At 43.2% G+C, this 15,253-nt stretch overlaps 1 protein-coding gene across 1 annotated transcript in view; it reads right to left on the bottom strand.

Moving 5' to 3' along the window:
• Positions 1 to 1,304: 1,304 nt before the first annotated feature.
• KAT6A (lysine acetyltransferase 6A) overlaps positions 1,305 to 15,253 on the bottom strand; it is a 116,847-nt gene continuing 102,898 nt past the window's right edge. The window contains exons 16-17 of the mRNA XM_057537209.1: positions 8,002 to 8,314; positions 1,305 to 5,907 (exon numbers count right to left, since the gene is read on the bottom strand). Coding sequence (XP_057393192.1) covers positions 3,227 to 5,907; positions 8,002 to 8,314 — 2,994 coding nt within the window. The 3' untranslated portion in view covers positions 1,305 to 3,226. The remainder of the gene's footprint in view (positions 5,908 to 8,001; positions 8,315 to 15,253) is intronic.

Below are 15,253 nucleotides of genomic sequence, written 5' to 3'. Positions count from 1 at the left end.
CTAATTCTGGAATCTGCCTTATATCCAAAATTCTTAATGATGAGAGGCGAGCGCATTAACTCAGAACACATCAGAAAAGATCATCAGTATTTAGGGCCCGGATTTCTGGCAAATCTTCCTAGATTACATAATCAGGTCAACTGAAATGAGAAAAAACACTGCTTTGTTCCAAGTGAGAGCTACTTGTTACTGCAACTGTATTTCCTTTTTTTGGTTGGATGAACTACAAACCCTTTAGAAGGTTTTCAAATGGGTTTCCCTAAAAAATCCAAAGTGAGGTTATAAGACCATTTTCTTCGGAAAAGGGAAAACCATCTATATTCTTGGCACTGAAACACATTATATGAGTGAAAACTGAAATTTCAAAGCAAAGGTCATAAACTTATACTTGCTACATAAAGAGGAACATGAAAAGGCTTATATTTCTAAGTCTCTGTGTGTAGAAAAAGAATCAGAGAATTTGAAACACTTGGGAGAAAAATTCCACATGCAAGACAGACATCCAAAATGGCTCAACATAATTTATTTTTTTTTATGTTAAAATGTACAGAGTTCTTTTGAAAGTACTTGCTAGAAAGGGGAAAAAAAAGTGATATTACATACAGGAGAGGAAGGAGACCAGCTGGCCCAGGAGCGCGTGACATGGAGAAGTACAAAGGCATCTAGGCACCCCTTCCCCTTAGCTTACGAGTCACCATGAACAAAGTACAAAGAGGTTACAAAACAGGAAAAGCAAATATAAACAGACAGGAATAGACTTAGCTTCATTTGTACATGCGGCTTTTAGAGGCATCTGGAGCTCTATTCACACACTCTAGAGATCTCTTTAAAGAGAATTTTTATCTTTCTTAAAATAGTTTTTAATATTCTACAACAAAGATAAAAAATTTTAAAGATGGAATGAAATGAAAAAGCTCTTATTTTAAAAGGCATCAAAGTCACTAACAGTGAGTTTTTAAATTTCTTTTTTTAGAAGATTACCCAAGTTATCTTGCTAAAAATACATTTTTTTAAACAGAAGTGAAAAAATGACAGGTACCAATATTACTGTGTTGGATAATTTCTTTTATAATATAGAAAAAAACATTTTCTCTACAATAGTTCTAAAGTCACAAAAAGGCTTGTGGAAAAGGGAGCTGCCTGATTGAAATTTTTTTTTTTTTTTTAAAGAAACAAAACCAAACACAACCGCAAACCAACAGAAACTGAATTCACGGCCCTCATTTCAACAGCTTCTCCTTCTGCCTTGACCCACCCTCCTCCCAATACACCTCCCTCCCTCCCGACCCACCCCGCCCCCACCCCAACCAGGAAGCAATGACAGCGCCGAAGAGTAGGCAGAGGGCAGCACAGTGCACGTTCTACACAGACGACTGGGAGCTGCAACAGTATATACAGAGAAACTGGGTCCTACACGGCCTTGCACATGCTCAGAATCGACAGCGGTAAGATGTGGAATTCTGCCTTTTTCTACCTAACACGTTTAATTGAGAAAGTCAATTAAAGTGTATAAAAAAACCCAACAAACCTGTGCATTTGAAAAAATTTAATGCCTAATTCGTACTTCAAAAATTTATCTATATAAAATGTACAAATAAAGGAGAGAATTTAATGCTTACAGGTATTTCTTTAAGCAGTACTTCCCCCTTTTGGATATTTGACTGCACATACCAAGTGGTATAATAGTGTCCATCTTCTAATGATGGAACGTATATATGTGTATATATATATATACACACACATATATATATATATATATATTTTTTTTACCTATCCCTGGAGCAAGTAACAAGAAGAGAATGGGCGAACTGGCTGCACAAGAGAAAAGAGAATGAAGCTGGGAGCAACACAGGAGCCTGCTAAAACCCTGCTGTCCAGATTTGCCCTACTATGCTGGTGGTTGGTTTAATCCCTCTTCTCTTCAGCCACTCACAGGAGAGGGGCTGGCGCACTCTGATTCACAGGGGAGGAACTCAGGATCTCAAAAGACAAAGGAAAACTAGAGGTATGTATCACTGAAGTAGCTATAAAACTCACACCACGATCTCCCTCACGACACACATTCTGCGTCATCTCTTCCAACACAAAGTAAACAGTGTCAAAGGTTAGTCAGCTATTTCTCAAATCGCTGACATGCACAGTCATCCACCAACACTTTACATGAGAATATAAGAGGCTAATCACTGGGGACTGTTTGAGTTTAATCAGAGTCAAAGGCTCAAGAATCAAGACCCTTGGCATCTCAAAGTACATACCAAAAACAAGAGGCTGCGTGGAATATGTGCGTATGGCTGATTCACCAGGTGGTAAAAAACAGGAGGTTAATTGCCTCTTTTTGATTGTTAACTGACCATCTATTCCTCCAAGGCTGGATTAGGATTGCAAACAGCTTCCCTCTGAGACTCCGCTGTTAACTGAGACTTACAGTATTTTTGTGTCTCTGAGTGCTGAGTGGGAGTAGTTTAAAAAAAAATTATATTACACTTGATTTAAGAAAAACAAACATTTCAATGAAGTTCATCTATAAAGAAACATTCTTGGGGAAAGGTTTCAAGAGGTGTGTGTGTGTGCGTGCATGTGTGTGTGTAGGGAGTGGAGGGGATTTTAAGAGGAGAAGCATTTTCCTGCCTCACTTTATTAATAATAATAATAATATTAACAATAATAATAAGTTTAAGGAGCTTGGGTTGTTCTCCATGTCCCCGTCCGAGTCTCCCATAAGTGCCTCCTGCTGGAATGAAGTAGGGAATGAAAGGCTGGGTGTGGAGGAAAGGGTCTGGCTAACCCTCGAGATGTATATATAACATTTAAAAATGACAACATTGGGAGCTGCAAACACTGAGGGGAAACATACATCTTAAAATAAAATAAAGATAATTCACTCTTACACAAAGTCTGTCCATGTGGTGTGTAAAGAAAGTAAGGCTCTTTTTAATTATGAAAAGATTTTTGTGCATGTTTCCCCGTCCCCAAATCCATTTTTAGATGAGTTCTATTGTAAAATGTTCAAGATTGTGAAGAAAACCAAAACCCAGAACAAAATGAACCCCCCAAAAAAGAGAAGAAAGACCAGGCTTTCTAAAAAATAAAATAAACCAAAGAAAAATTCCTCTAAATCTACAGCAATATTTTAACTGGAAAAAAGGTCCATTTTTCTCTGGTTTGTCAGTATAAAAGGTTCCTTTATTTATATATATTTAAGTTTTTAACTGCAAGTTCGTCTTGCTCATCTTCTCATGTAAGGTCCGTTGAGTGACTGCTTGGGCACGCCAGCAGCGTTCATGTAGCTGTGGTGGGAGGGGCCCGTGTACATCATGTTTCCATGAGGGTTTGGCTGCATAGGCTGCTGGGTATAGGCCTGGCTCCCCATCATCCCCATCTGCATCTGCATAGGATACTGTGCTGTCTGGTTCATGTAGGCAGGGTTACTATGGTAACTGCTGTTCATCATGGGCTGCGTCATCCGATAGCTGTTCATGGCGTTCAAGGTGTTCATATTCATGGAATTGACATTATAGGCGGGGGTTGGCATCAAATTAACCCCCATGTTCATGCCACGCTGAACAGCCAACGCACGAGGGCCAGCCTGCATGGCGACCGCAGGCGGGCTGCGGCCATACAGCTGCTGCTGCTGAGCTGCCGCGGAGGGCAAGGGCGCGGACCGGGAGCGGATGGCGATGTGCCCCTTGCCTGGCGTCTGCCCTTGCAGCCTCTGCGTGTGGGGGATGCCAATGTTGGTGGCAGACATGTTGCACTGCAGCAGAGGGGACGTGAGGGTCATGGTAGTGGAGGCCAAGTTCGGGGGCGGCGTCATGGTGGCTTGTGCTTGAGGGGTCCCAGCCAAGGGGTGCGACGGAGCCAGCTGAGCCAGTCCCGTGTTGGACAGAGAAACACTGGTTGCATAGGAAGTCACAGCAGGAGAATGGCTATAAGGCATGGCATGAGGGTCCATAATGGTGTTGGTCAGCTGCTGCAACTTGGCTAGACTGAAGGTGGCTGACGGCTGGGAGTAGCTGCCGGCCCCGAAGTCCCCGGGGATCCGCTCGTAGATGCTGATGTTCCCTGTGGTTCCAGATTCTGGGATCTCCATGATCATGGGCGCCGGGGTGAAACTGCTGTTCATGCTGCACTGGGACAGCGGGGGCTGCTGCTGCTGCGGGGGCGGGGCCGGGGGCTGGGGCTGCGGGGGCGGCGGCGGTGGCTGCGGGGCCGGCGGCGGCGGCGGCGGTGGCGGGGCCGGCGGCGGGGCGGGCGGCGCTTGCGGGGGCGGCTGGGGCGGCGGCGGCTGCTGGGTGCTGGGAGGCCGCTCCACGGCGCAGCTCTGAGGGGACTTGATGCTGCAGGGGGCAGCGGCGGCGGCGGGCGGGACGCTGCTCTGCGGCATCAGGCCGCAGCTGCCGCCCACGCCGGCCATCTGCTGGGTGACCACGCAGCTGCTCTGGGTGAGGCTGCTGGAGGACGACAGGCCGCCGTAGGAGCAGCTGCTCTGGGAGGAGCTGTTCCCGCAGATGCTGCCGCCCATCGTGGAGTCGTAACTGCTGGGGTTCTCGTAGTTCTCCGTGGTGCTCTCGATGCTGCCCAGGTCGCTGAAGCCGCTGTCCACCACCTGCTGGGAGTGGTCCGATACGGAAGGCACATCCATCATGGGGCTGGTCTCCATGTTCTGCATAGACGGCGCGGACAGGGATCCTTGCTCCGGGCTGATCTGGGTGTAGCCCCCTTCGAGGGCAGGCACGCTGGGACTGCCGACCGAGCGCACCGACTGGCTGGGGTGGGACTGGACAGAAGACAGCGGGCTGTTGTGCTCCGAGGCGTGGCAGTCCTCCACCAGGGGCAGCTGCGGGTCCTCGTCGGCCTGGGTGTAGCTCTGCAGGGTCTGGCAGGCCGCCAGGGTTTCCTCGCAGTCCTGGTAGGCGCCCTCGTGCTCGCTGCTCTCCTCCTGAGTCAGAGACTGCACGGCCTGCACGGTCTCCAGATCCAGGTCACTGTGAGGGATCTCCGCCTCCTCTTTCAGCTGCAGCAGCTCTTCTTTAGAGTGGGAGTCCTCCTCGTGGTCGTCCTCAGAGCCCGGCATGTGCTCCGAGACCACGGACGCGTCGTGGGAAGTCTGCTCCTCTTCAGAATCTGGCTCTGTCTCCTCCTTGTCCTTTGCGTGCTCCCGACTGCTGTGCACATCAGGATCTAAAAAAGACTCCTGGCCACCGTGCTCCTCCTTGCTGTCGCCCCCAGCCGGCTGCTCCTCCGGCCCCTTCTTCTCTGTGGGCTCCAGGTGGCCGTCGTCCTCGTCGTCCGCGTCATGGTCTTCGCTCTGGTGGGCCTCCGCAGCAGCGTCCTCCTCCTCCTCCTCCTCCTCCTCGCGGGCACGCTGTGCCAGCTCCTGTGGCCCCTCCTCCGACGGCTGCTGCCCCGCAGGGACGCGGGGCTCCTCCTCCTCCTCCCCCTCCTCGCCCACCTCGGGCTCCTTGGCTCCGGTCTCGGGGCTGCAACTGTCCGCCGGAGAGGCCGCCCTGACGTCACTGCTGGTGGTGTCCTCTTCCTCCTCTCCCTCCTCCCCCTCCTCCGCTTCCAGGGGCAGCTCCTCCCCTTCCTTCCTTTCCTCCCTTAAAGGCAAGTCTTCTCGTGATTCAACAGCTTCCTGGTTCTCTTGAACTTGGGGTTCACGTCCAGGCTCAGGAAGGGGGACAACGGGCTCAACAACGCATTCTCGAGTAGAAACAGCCACCAGCTCCCGATTCAGCTTAAGTCCCGGCTTGCGACCAGGTCTTTTCTTCCAGTGGACTGGTTTGCGGCTCTTGCCCTTGGGCCATCCCTTCTTCTTTTTCATGGGCGTGGACGTATCTGGCTCAAGTGGAGAATCCTTCACATCACATTTTCTCAAAAGAGATACTGGCTTTAGGATAGGAGTGTCTGCACAGGAGGGATAAAAAATAAAAACAGATTACAGGATCTTGTATTTTTTAGTGCCTCTTTCTGAGACCACACGTACAACAGAAATGATTTTAATAATCATCCTGAACTCCTGACTGTCTTCATTTTCCAGTTAAGAATCTAAAGGAGACACCCATTTCATGCTATCCTCTGAAGTCACACAGTGAACTGGCGGAGCAACGAGAGGACCCTGGTCCACCCACTAGGTTCAAGTTTATCATCACCAACCACATAGCTTTGGAGAGTTACTCTTAGTATTCAGTTTCACCATCTTTAAAATGGAAATAAGCTTTATAAGGATGCAAATACGAAGTAGTTCCTACAGCTACTTTAGACAAGCTGTCTTTATTGTGTAAATTACACATCAGCTCATTTCCCCTTCTTTCCCCCGACTCCTGTTTGCAATTTATATTATTGCTCTGGTTTTCTTAGTTTCTACAAAATCATTACTTCAGGTAATATCGAGCCAATTACTCCAGGCCATGTTTGAGCAACCCTACACCAACAGTTCCCAGCCAATGTTGTGTTTGTATAGGAAGAGCTGCAAGGCATGTAGTCCCGGACAAATACTGACCTGAAGCAAAAGTTAATGTACCAATGACAATGGTTTATTAGAAATAAATTTGATTATTAACATTATTTTCTCCCCAATGATTTTTTCTATTTCTAAAAACTATAAATAGGCACAGCATAAAATTTACCATTTTAACATTTTTAGGTGTACAGTTTGGTGTGGTATTAAGTACATCCACATTTCCCATTAATTTTTAAAGAGAAGACCAGCAAATCCTATTTTTCAATAGGATTGAGGGGGAGGGGCACTGGTGGGACTGAAAAGGTACAGTTAGCAGTAACAACCTGAAAATAAACAAAGGAAATGTCTACATTAGAGAAAAATTTGGCCAACAGGAACTTATAGGATACTATTTTAATCTATGATGATCCAAGATAGAATTTTACTAAAGTGCCACATTTTACAAAATAAATTTTTAGCTTCCTAGTTATACATCTCAAAATATAACATAATAAAATTCTGGAAAATCATGCACGATAAAGCAAAAAACTTAGTCATCTTATTACCATATTAAAAGTATTTATTATACAAAAATACGAGACTGAAGAAAATGCAAGTTGTCTACTAGATTTGAAATTGAGTGAATTTATTTTTAAAAGGAGAATAAAAGCCCAACTGGTTAGTACATAAAAGCTATAGATTTATGTACCAAGTGTGGACAACAAGATTCCTTCAAATTCGCCCAGCAAAGCAAAGCAGCTCAATCTGACCCCAGCAAGGCAAGCCCTGCAGACAGAAGCAGCACTACACACGGGCAGAAACTTTAGGCTAGACGTGAACAACTAGTTTGGGACCCAAGTCATATATACGCCCATTTTTTTCATCTCTACAAAGGAAATGACAACAAGTCTAATCAGTGGATTTTTAGTTATGCCATAAAATTTAACTTATTTTGAGGTACTGTTACCATTTTTATTAGAAATTTACTACTTGTTGAGTAAGACATATTAGAGATATGATTCGGGAACAGATCTGAAGCAAGTCCAATTTACATGAATCTGACCTTATTTGAGAACCACGTCTAAGCACTTAGTCATTTAACAATATTTACTGAGTGCCTATTTTAAGCACTCAGCATACACAATTAGCAAAACAGGCCAGGTCTATAGATTGCACATTCCAGTAAAGGGTTATTAATTAAATATCTTCCTGATGCTAAGTCTAATCTACCCAATGACTAAAGATTCAGATAATGGCCGAGAAAGGAGTAGGCAAAAAGAACAATTTCCTAACAGCAAGATATTTTCTGCAGAGGCAAAAGTAGGTCTTGAGTCGAAGGGGGAACTACGAAAAAGCACTTTTATAAAAGGACAGAAAACTAAGTGAGAAAACGAGCATGAGTACACTTGGTACAACTCTTCAGAGGCTGCAAGTCATTCTGCACTTGCCCAGTGGGCCGTGTCTGCCTTTCAGCCCTCTCTGTTGGAGGTCTGCCACTATCACTGCTGTATCTTTCACAACAAGAAAACCACAGTAAGCAACAGCTCTGCGAAACATACCGTCAGCATCGTCTGAATCTTCATCTTCGTCTCCATCTTTAGACTTCCTCTTAGAAGCGGGTCGACACCTGAGAATGTCCTGTGAGGACAAGTGACGGAAGTACCCTTGAGAGAAGAGCTCGTTCTCATCCTCTTCCTCTTCCTCCTGGTCAATCTCAAACGTGGGTTCTAATCTGGGCATCGGCCTCTCGGAGTCAGAGTCTTCAAAAGGCTCGTCTAAGACCTCTGTGGTCTCAGAAATGGTTTCTGTGACCACACTGCTATTGTGGTGTTTGCGTTTTCGGACTCGCCTTCTTCGGTGAAGAATTGGTTTCTATTTAAAAGAGAAAGGAGCATTTTATTTACAGCAATGAATGCTATCATTTCCATTAGTAACATGATTAATAGTTTTTAAACCTGCTAGAATTAGCACATACAAAATGAGTAGGCCGTTTGCCAAAAGACATCTTGAATATTATTTCAAAATACTATAGTAAAAGAAAAAAAAATACTATAGTAAGATACTATACATACATAAAGTGTCACAGATACAAAGTATCACTGAATACAACTTTGTAAAAGAATAGACAGGCACACCTAGAGAGTAGATATTATCATTCCCTTACTAACAGTTCAGTTAAATTTAGCACCCTAGGGAAGCTGCCTATTTCAGGAATGACACAGTGGCTAGTCCCTTAACTTCTCTTTTCCTCAAAAGAAAAAGAGAAATAAAACACTCCTCGTCTCACAGCTCCACTGTGCAGGTCAGCAGAACCATGAGGAAGGCTGTACACCCTTTTCATAGGCTATCCACAAAGAGGTACAGTGGAGCCTGGGAATTGGTACAGGTCTCCTTGGTGTCCGTGAGCATTCAGAAGTAAAATAACTGTTATTGGGACCTGGTACATTAGGCACAATTTTGTACTAGGGTTGATCTAACACCTTGAATCACATGAAAGACGTCACAAAATAATACTGTATCACCAAAATGGATCTAATTCAATCCCCTCGTTCTAGAGAGGCCAGAGAAGTTACAGGACTTGCTTTAAGGTCATATCCAGTCAGTACAGAAATGGCTGTAAAACAGTTTCTGACTCCTAGTCAAGTGAATCTCTTCAAAAATTTCAAAAGCATCCTGTACATGATCTCACTGCCTGTTATAATATTCTCTTTTTACACAGGGAAATAGCACACTTTTATTTTATAAAAAGGCAATGTAAGCCTAGGATGGCAAAGATATATTCTTCATGATCACGTAACGAACAGCAGGTTAATCATTTTTTCTCCACTTCAAATTTACTAGTTTTCTAGTTGAGAACACAATTTTCAAACTAGGTTAAACATGGACTTGCGGGCTTCCCTGGTGGCTCAGCGGTTGAGAATCTGCCTGCCAATGCAGGGGACACGGGTTCGAACCCTGGTCTGGGAAGATCCCACATGCCGCGGAGCAACTAGGCCCGTGAGCCACAATTACTGAGCCTGCGCGTCTGGAGCCTGTGCTCTGCAACAAGAGAGGCCGCACGAAAGTGAGAGGCCCGCGCACCGCGATGAAGAGCAGCCCCCGCTCGCCGCAACTAGAGAAAGCCCTCGCACAGAAACGAAGACCCAACACATTCAAAAATAAATAAACAAATAAATTAAAACAAAACAAAACAAAACAAAACATGGACTTGCTCCGAGGAGAAATGGCTGATCCTAGGACTGGGGCATGAAATATACAAGATGAACCTGGAACATTTTGTAGAACCAGAATGTAAGGAAGTGCTCAAAACAAACCAAAAAAACTTCACAATGTTGAGGGTATGTATGTTGAAGAGACACAGGAGCAAAACTGAAAGAGTTCCTCATGGCCAAGGCTGGAACAATCTGAGCAACAAATTAATAAGGTGGTAGAACTGGATTATAACTCGAAGTATAAAGTAAATATCTATGAGTCCATACTGATATAAATAAATGCTTGAATCAAGAAATAGACGGGGGGAGATTAACCAAGATGGCGGAGTAGAAGGACGTGCTCTCACTCCCTCTTGCGAGAGCACCAGAATCACAACTGGCTGCTGGACAATCATTGACAGAAAGACCCTGGACTTCACCAAGGAGGACACCCCACGTCCAAGGACAGAGGAGAAGCCACAGTGAGACGGTAGGAGGGGCGCAATCAGAGTAAAATCAAATCCCATAACTGCTGGGTGGGTGACTCACAGACTGGCGAGCACTTATACCACAGAAGTCCACCCACTGGAGTGAAGGTTCTGAGTCCCACGTCAGGCTTCCCAACCTGGGGGTCCGGCAAAGGGAGGAAGAATTCCTAGAGAATCAGACTTTGAAGTCTAGTGGGAATTGATTGCAGGACTGTGACAGGACTGGGGGAAACAGAGACCCCACTCTTGGAGGGCACACACAAAGTAATGTGTGCATCGGGACCCAGGGGAAGGAGCAGTGACCCTGGGGGAGACTGAACCAGACGTACCTGCTGGTGTTGGGGGGTCTCCTGCAGAGGCGAGTGGTGGCTCTGTTTCACCGTGGGGATAAGGACACTGGCAGCAGAGGTCCTGGGAAGTTCTCCTTGGCGTGAGCCCTCCCAGAGTCTGCCATTAACCCCACCAAAGAGCACGGGTAGGCTCCAGTGTTGGGTTGCCTCAGGCAAAACAACCAACAGGGAGGGAACCCAGCCCCACCCATCAACAGTCAAGTGGATTAAGGTTTTACTGGGCTCTGATCGCCACAGCAACAGGGAGGGAACCCAGCCCCACCCATCAACAGTCAAGTGGATTAAGGTTTTACTGAGCTCTGACCGCCACAGCAACAGTCATCTCTACCCACCACCAGAGCCTCCCATCAAGCCTCTTAGATAGCCTCAACCACCAGAGGGCAGACAACAGAAGCAAGAAAAACTACAATCCTGCAGCCTGTGGACCAAAAACCACAGTTACAGAAAGACAGAGAAGATGAAAAGGCAGAGGGCTATGTACCAGATGAAGGAACAAGAAAAAACCCCAGAAAAACAACTAAATGAAGTGGAGATAGGCAACCTTCCAGAAAAAGAATTCAGAATAATGATAGTGAAGATGATCCAGGACCTCGGAATAAGAATGGAGGCAAAGATTGAGAAGATGCAAGAAATGATTAACAAAGACCTAGAAGAATTAAAGAACAAACAAACAGAGATGACCAATACAATAACTGAAATGAAAACTACACTAGAAGGAATCAATAGCAGAATAACTGAGGCAGAAGAACGGATAAGTGACCTGGAAGACAGAATGGTGGAATTCACTGCTGCGGAACAGACTAAAGAAAAAAGAATAAAAAGAAATGAAGACAGCCTAAGAGACCTCTGGGACAACATTAAACGCAACAACATTCGCATTATAGGGGTCCCAGAAGGAGAAGAGAGAGAGAAAGGACCAGAGAAAATATTTGAAGAGATTATAATCGAAAACTTCCCTAACATGGGAAAGGAAATAGCCACCCAAGTCCAGGAAGCGCAGAGAGTCCCATACAGAATAAACCCAAGGAGAAACACGCCGAGACACATAGTAATCAAAGTGGCAAAAATTAAAGACAAAGAAAAATTATTGAAAGCAGCAAGGGAAAAACGACAAATAACATACAAGGGAACCCCCATAAGGTTAACAGCTGATTTCTCAGCAGAAACTCTGCAAGCCAGAAGGGAGTGGCATGAAATACTTAAAGTGATGAAAGGGAAGAACCTACAACCAAGATTACTCTACCCAGCAAGGATCTCATTTAGATTTGATGGAGAAATCAAAAGCTTTACAGACAAGCAAAAGCTAAGAGAATTCAGCACCACCAAACCAGCTCTACAACAAATGCTAAAGGAACTTCTCTAAGTGGGAAACACAAGAGAAGAAAAGGACCTACAAAAACAAACCCAAAACAATTAAGAAAATGGTCATAGGAACATACATATCGATAATTACCTTAAACGTGAATGGATTAAATGCCCCAACCAAAAGACATAGACTGGCTGAATGGATACAAAAACAAGACCCATATATATGCTGTCTACAAGAGACCCACTTCAGACCTAGGGACACATACAGACTGAAAGTGAGGGGATGGAAAAAGATATTCCATGCAAATGGAAATCAAAAGAAAGCTGGAGTAGCTATACTCATATCAGATAAAATAGACTTTAAAATAAAGAATGTTACAAGAGACAAGGAAGGACACTACATAATGATCCAGGGATCAATCCAAGAAGAAGATATAACAATTATAAATATATATGCACCCAACATAGGAGCACCTCAATACATAAGGCAACTGCTAACAGCTATAAAAGAGGAAATCGACAGTAACACAATAATAGTGGGGGACTTTAACACCTCACTTACACCAATGGACAGATCATCCAAAATGAAAATAAATAAGGAAACAGAAGCTTTAAATGACACAATAGACCAGATAGATTTAATTGATATATATAGGACATTCCATCCAAAAACGGCAGATTACACGTTCTTCTCAAGTGCACACGGAACATTCTCCAGGATAGATCACATCTTGGGTCACAAATCAAGCCTCAGTAAATTTAAGAAAATTGAAATCATATCAAGCATCTTTTCTGACCACAACGCTATGAGATTAGAAATGAATTACAGGGAAAAAAACGTAAAAAAGACAAACACATGGAGGCTAAACAATACGTTACTAAATAACCAAGAGATCACTGAAGAAATCAAACAGGAAATAAAAAAATACCTAGAGACAAATGACAATGAAAACACGACGACCCAAAACCTATGGGATGCAGCAAAAGCGGTTCTAAGAGGGAAGTTTATAGCTATACAAGCCTACCTAAAGAAACAAGAAAAATCTCAAGTAAACAATCTAACTTTACACCTAAAGAAACTAGAGAAAGAAGAACAAACAAAACCCAAAGTTAGCAGAAGGAAAGAAATCATAAAGATCAGAGCAGAAATAAATGAAATAGAAACAAAGAAAACAATAGCAAAGATCAATAAAACTAAAAGTTGGTTCTTTGAGAAGATAAACAAAATTGATAAGCCATTAGCCAGACTCATCAAGAAAAAGAGGGAGAGGACTCAAATCAATAAAATCAGAAATGAAAAAGGAGAAGTTACAACAGACACCGCAGAAATACAAAACATCCTAAGAGACTACTACAAGCAACTGTATGCCAATAAAATGGACAACCTGGAAGAAATGGACAAATTCTTAGAAAGGTATAACCTTCCAAGACTGAATCAGGAAGAAACAGAAAATATCAACAGACCAATCACAAGTAATGAAATTGAAACTGTGATTAAAAATCTTCCAACAAACAAATGTCCAGGACCAGATGGCTTCACAGGTGAATTCTATCAAACATTTAGAGAAGAGCTAACACCCATCCTTCTCAAACTCTTCCAAAAAATTGCAGAGGAAGGAACTCTCCCAAACTCATTCTATGAGGCCACCATCACCCTGATACCAAAACCAGACAAAGACACTACAAAAAAAGAAAATTACAGACCAATATCACTGATGAATATAGATGCAAAAATCCTCAACAAAATACTAGCAAACAGAATCCAACAACACATTAAAAGGATCATACACCACGATCAAGTGGGATTTATCCCAGGGATGCAAGGATTCTTCAACATACGCAAATCAATCAATGTGATACACCATATTAACAAATTGAAGAATAAAAACCATATGATCATCTCAATAGATGCAGAAAAAGCTTTTGACAAAATTCAACACCCATTTATGATAAAAACTCTCCAGAAAGTGGGCATAGAGGGAACCTACCTCAACATAATAAAGGCCATATATGACAAACCCACAGCAAACATCATTCTCAATGGTGAAAAACTGAAAGCATTTCCTCTAAGATCAGGAACGAGACAAGGATGTCCACTCTCACCACTATTATTCAACATAGTTCTGGAAGTCCTAGCCACGGCAATCAGAGAAGAAAAAGAAATAAAAGGAATACAAATTGGAAAAGAAGAAGTAAAACTGTCACTGTTTGCGGATGACATGATACTATACATAGAGAATCCTAAAACTGCCACCAGAAAACTGCTAGAGCTAATTAATGAATATGGTAAAGTTGCAGGTTACAAAATTAATGCACAGAAATCTCTTGCATTCCTATACACTAATGATGAAAAATCTGAAAGAGAAATTATGGAAACACTCCCATTTACCATTGCAACAAAAAGAATAAAATACCTAGGAATAAACCTACCTAGGGAGACAAAAGACCTGTATGCAGAAAACTATAAGACACTGATGAAAGAAATTAAAGATGATACCAACAGATGGAGAGATATACCATGTTCTTGGATTGGAAGAATCAACATTGTGAAAATGAGTATACTACCCAAAGCAATCTACAGATTCAATGCAATCCCTATCAAATTACCAATGGCATTTTTTACGGAGCTAGAACAAATCATCTTAAAATTTGTATGGAGACACAAAAGACCCCGAATAGCCAAAGCAGTCTTGAGGCAAAAAAATGGAGCTGGAGGAATCAGACTCCCTGACTTCAGACTATACTACAAAGCTACAGTAATCAAGACAATATGGTACTGGCACAAAAACAGAAACATAGATCAATGGAACAAGATAGAAAGCCCAGAGATTAACCCACGCACCTATGGTCAACTAATCTATGACAAAGGAGGCAAAGATATACAATGGAGAAAAGACAGTCTCTTCAATAAGTGGTGCTGGGAAAACTGGACAGCCACATGTAAAAGAATGAAATTAGAATACTCCCTAACACCATACACAAAAATAAACTCAAAATGGATTAGAGACCTAAATATAAGACTGGCCACTATAAAACTCTTAGAGGAAAACATAGGAAGAACACTCTTTGACATAAATCACAGCAAGATCTTTTTCGATCCACCTCCTAGAGTAATGGAAATAAAAACAAAAATAAACAAGTGGGACCTAATGAAACTTCAGAGCTTTTGCACAGCAAAGGAAACCATAAACAAGACGAAAAGACAACCCTCAGAATGGGAGAAAATATTTGCAAATGAATCAACGGACAAAGGATTAATCTCCAAAATATATAAACAGCTCATTCAGCTCAATATCAAAGAAACAAACACCCCAATCCAAAAATGGGCAGAAGACCTAAATAGACATTTCTCCAAAGAAGACATACAGACGGCCACGAAGCACATGAAAAGATGCTCAACATCACTAATTATTAGAGAAATGCAAATCAAAACTACAATGAGGTATCACCTCACTCCTGTTAGAATGGGCATCA

Source organism: Balaenoptera acutorostrata, chromosome 21 (assembly GCF_949987535.1).
Source record: "Balaenoptera acutorostrata chromosome 21, mBalAcu1.1, whole genome shotgun sequence".
Lineage (NCBI taxonomy): Eukaryota > Metazoa > Chordata > Mammalia > Artiodactyla > Balaenopteridae > Balaenoptera > Balaenoptera acutorostrata.
Note: the sequence above shows the minus strand (reverse complement) of the source record. Positions and strands in the feature narration are given on the sequence as shown.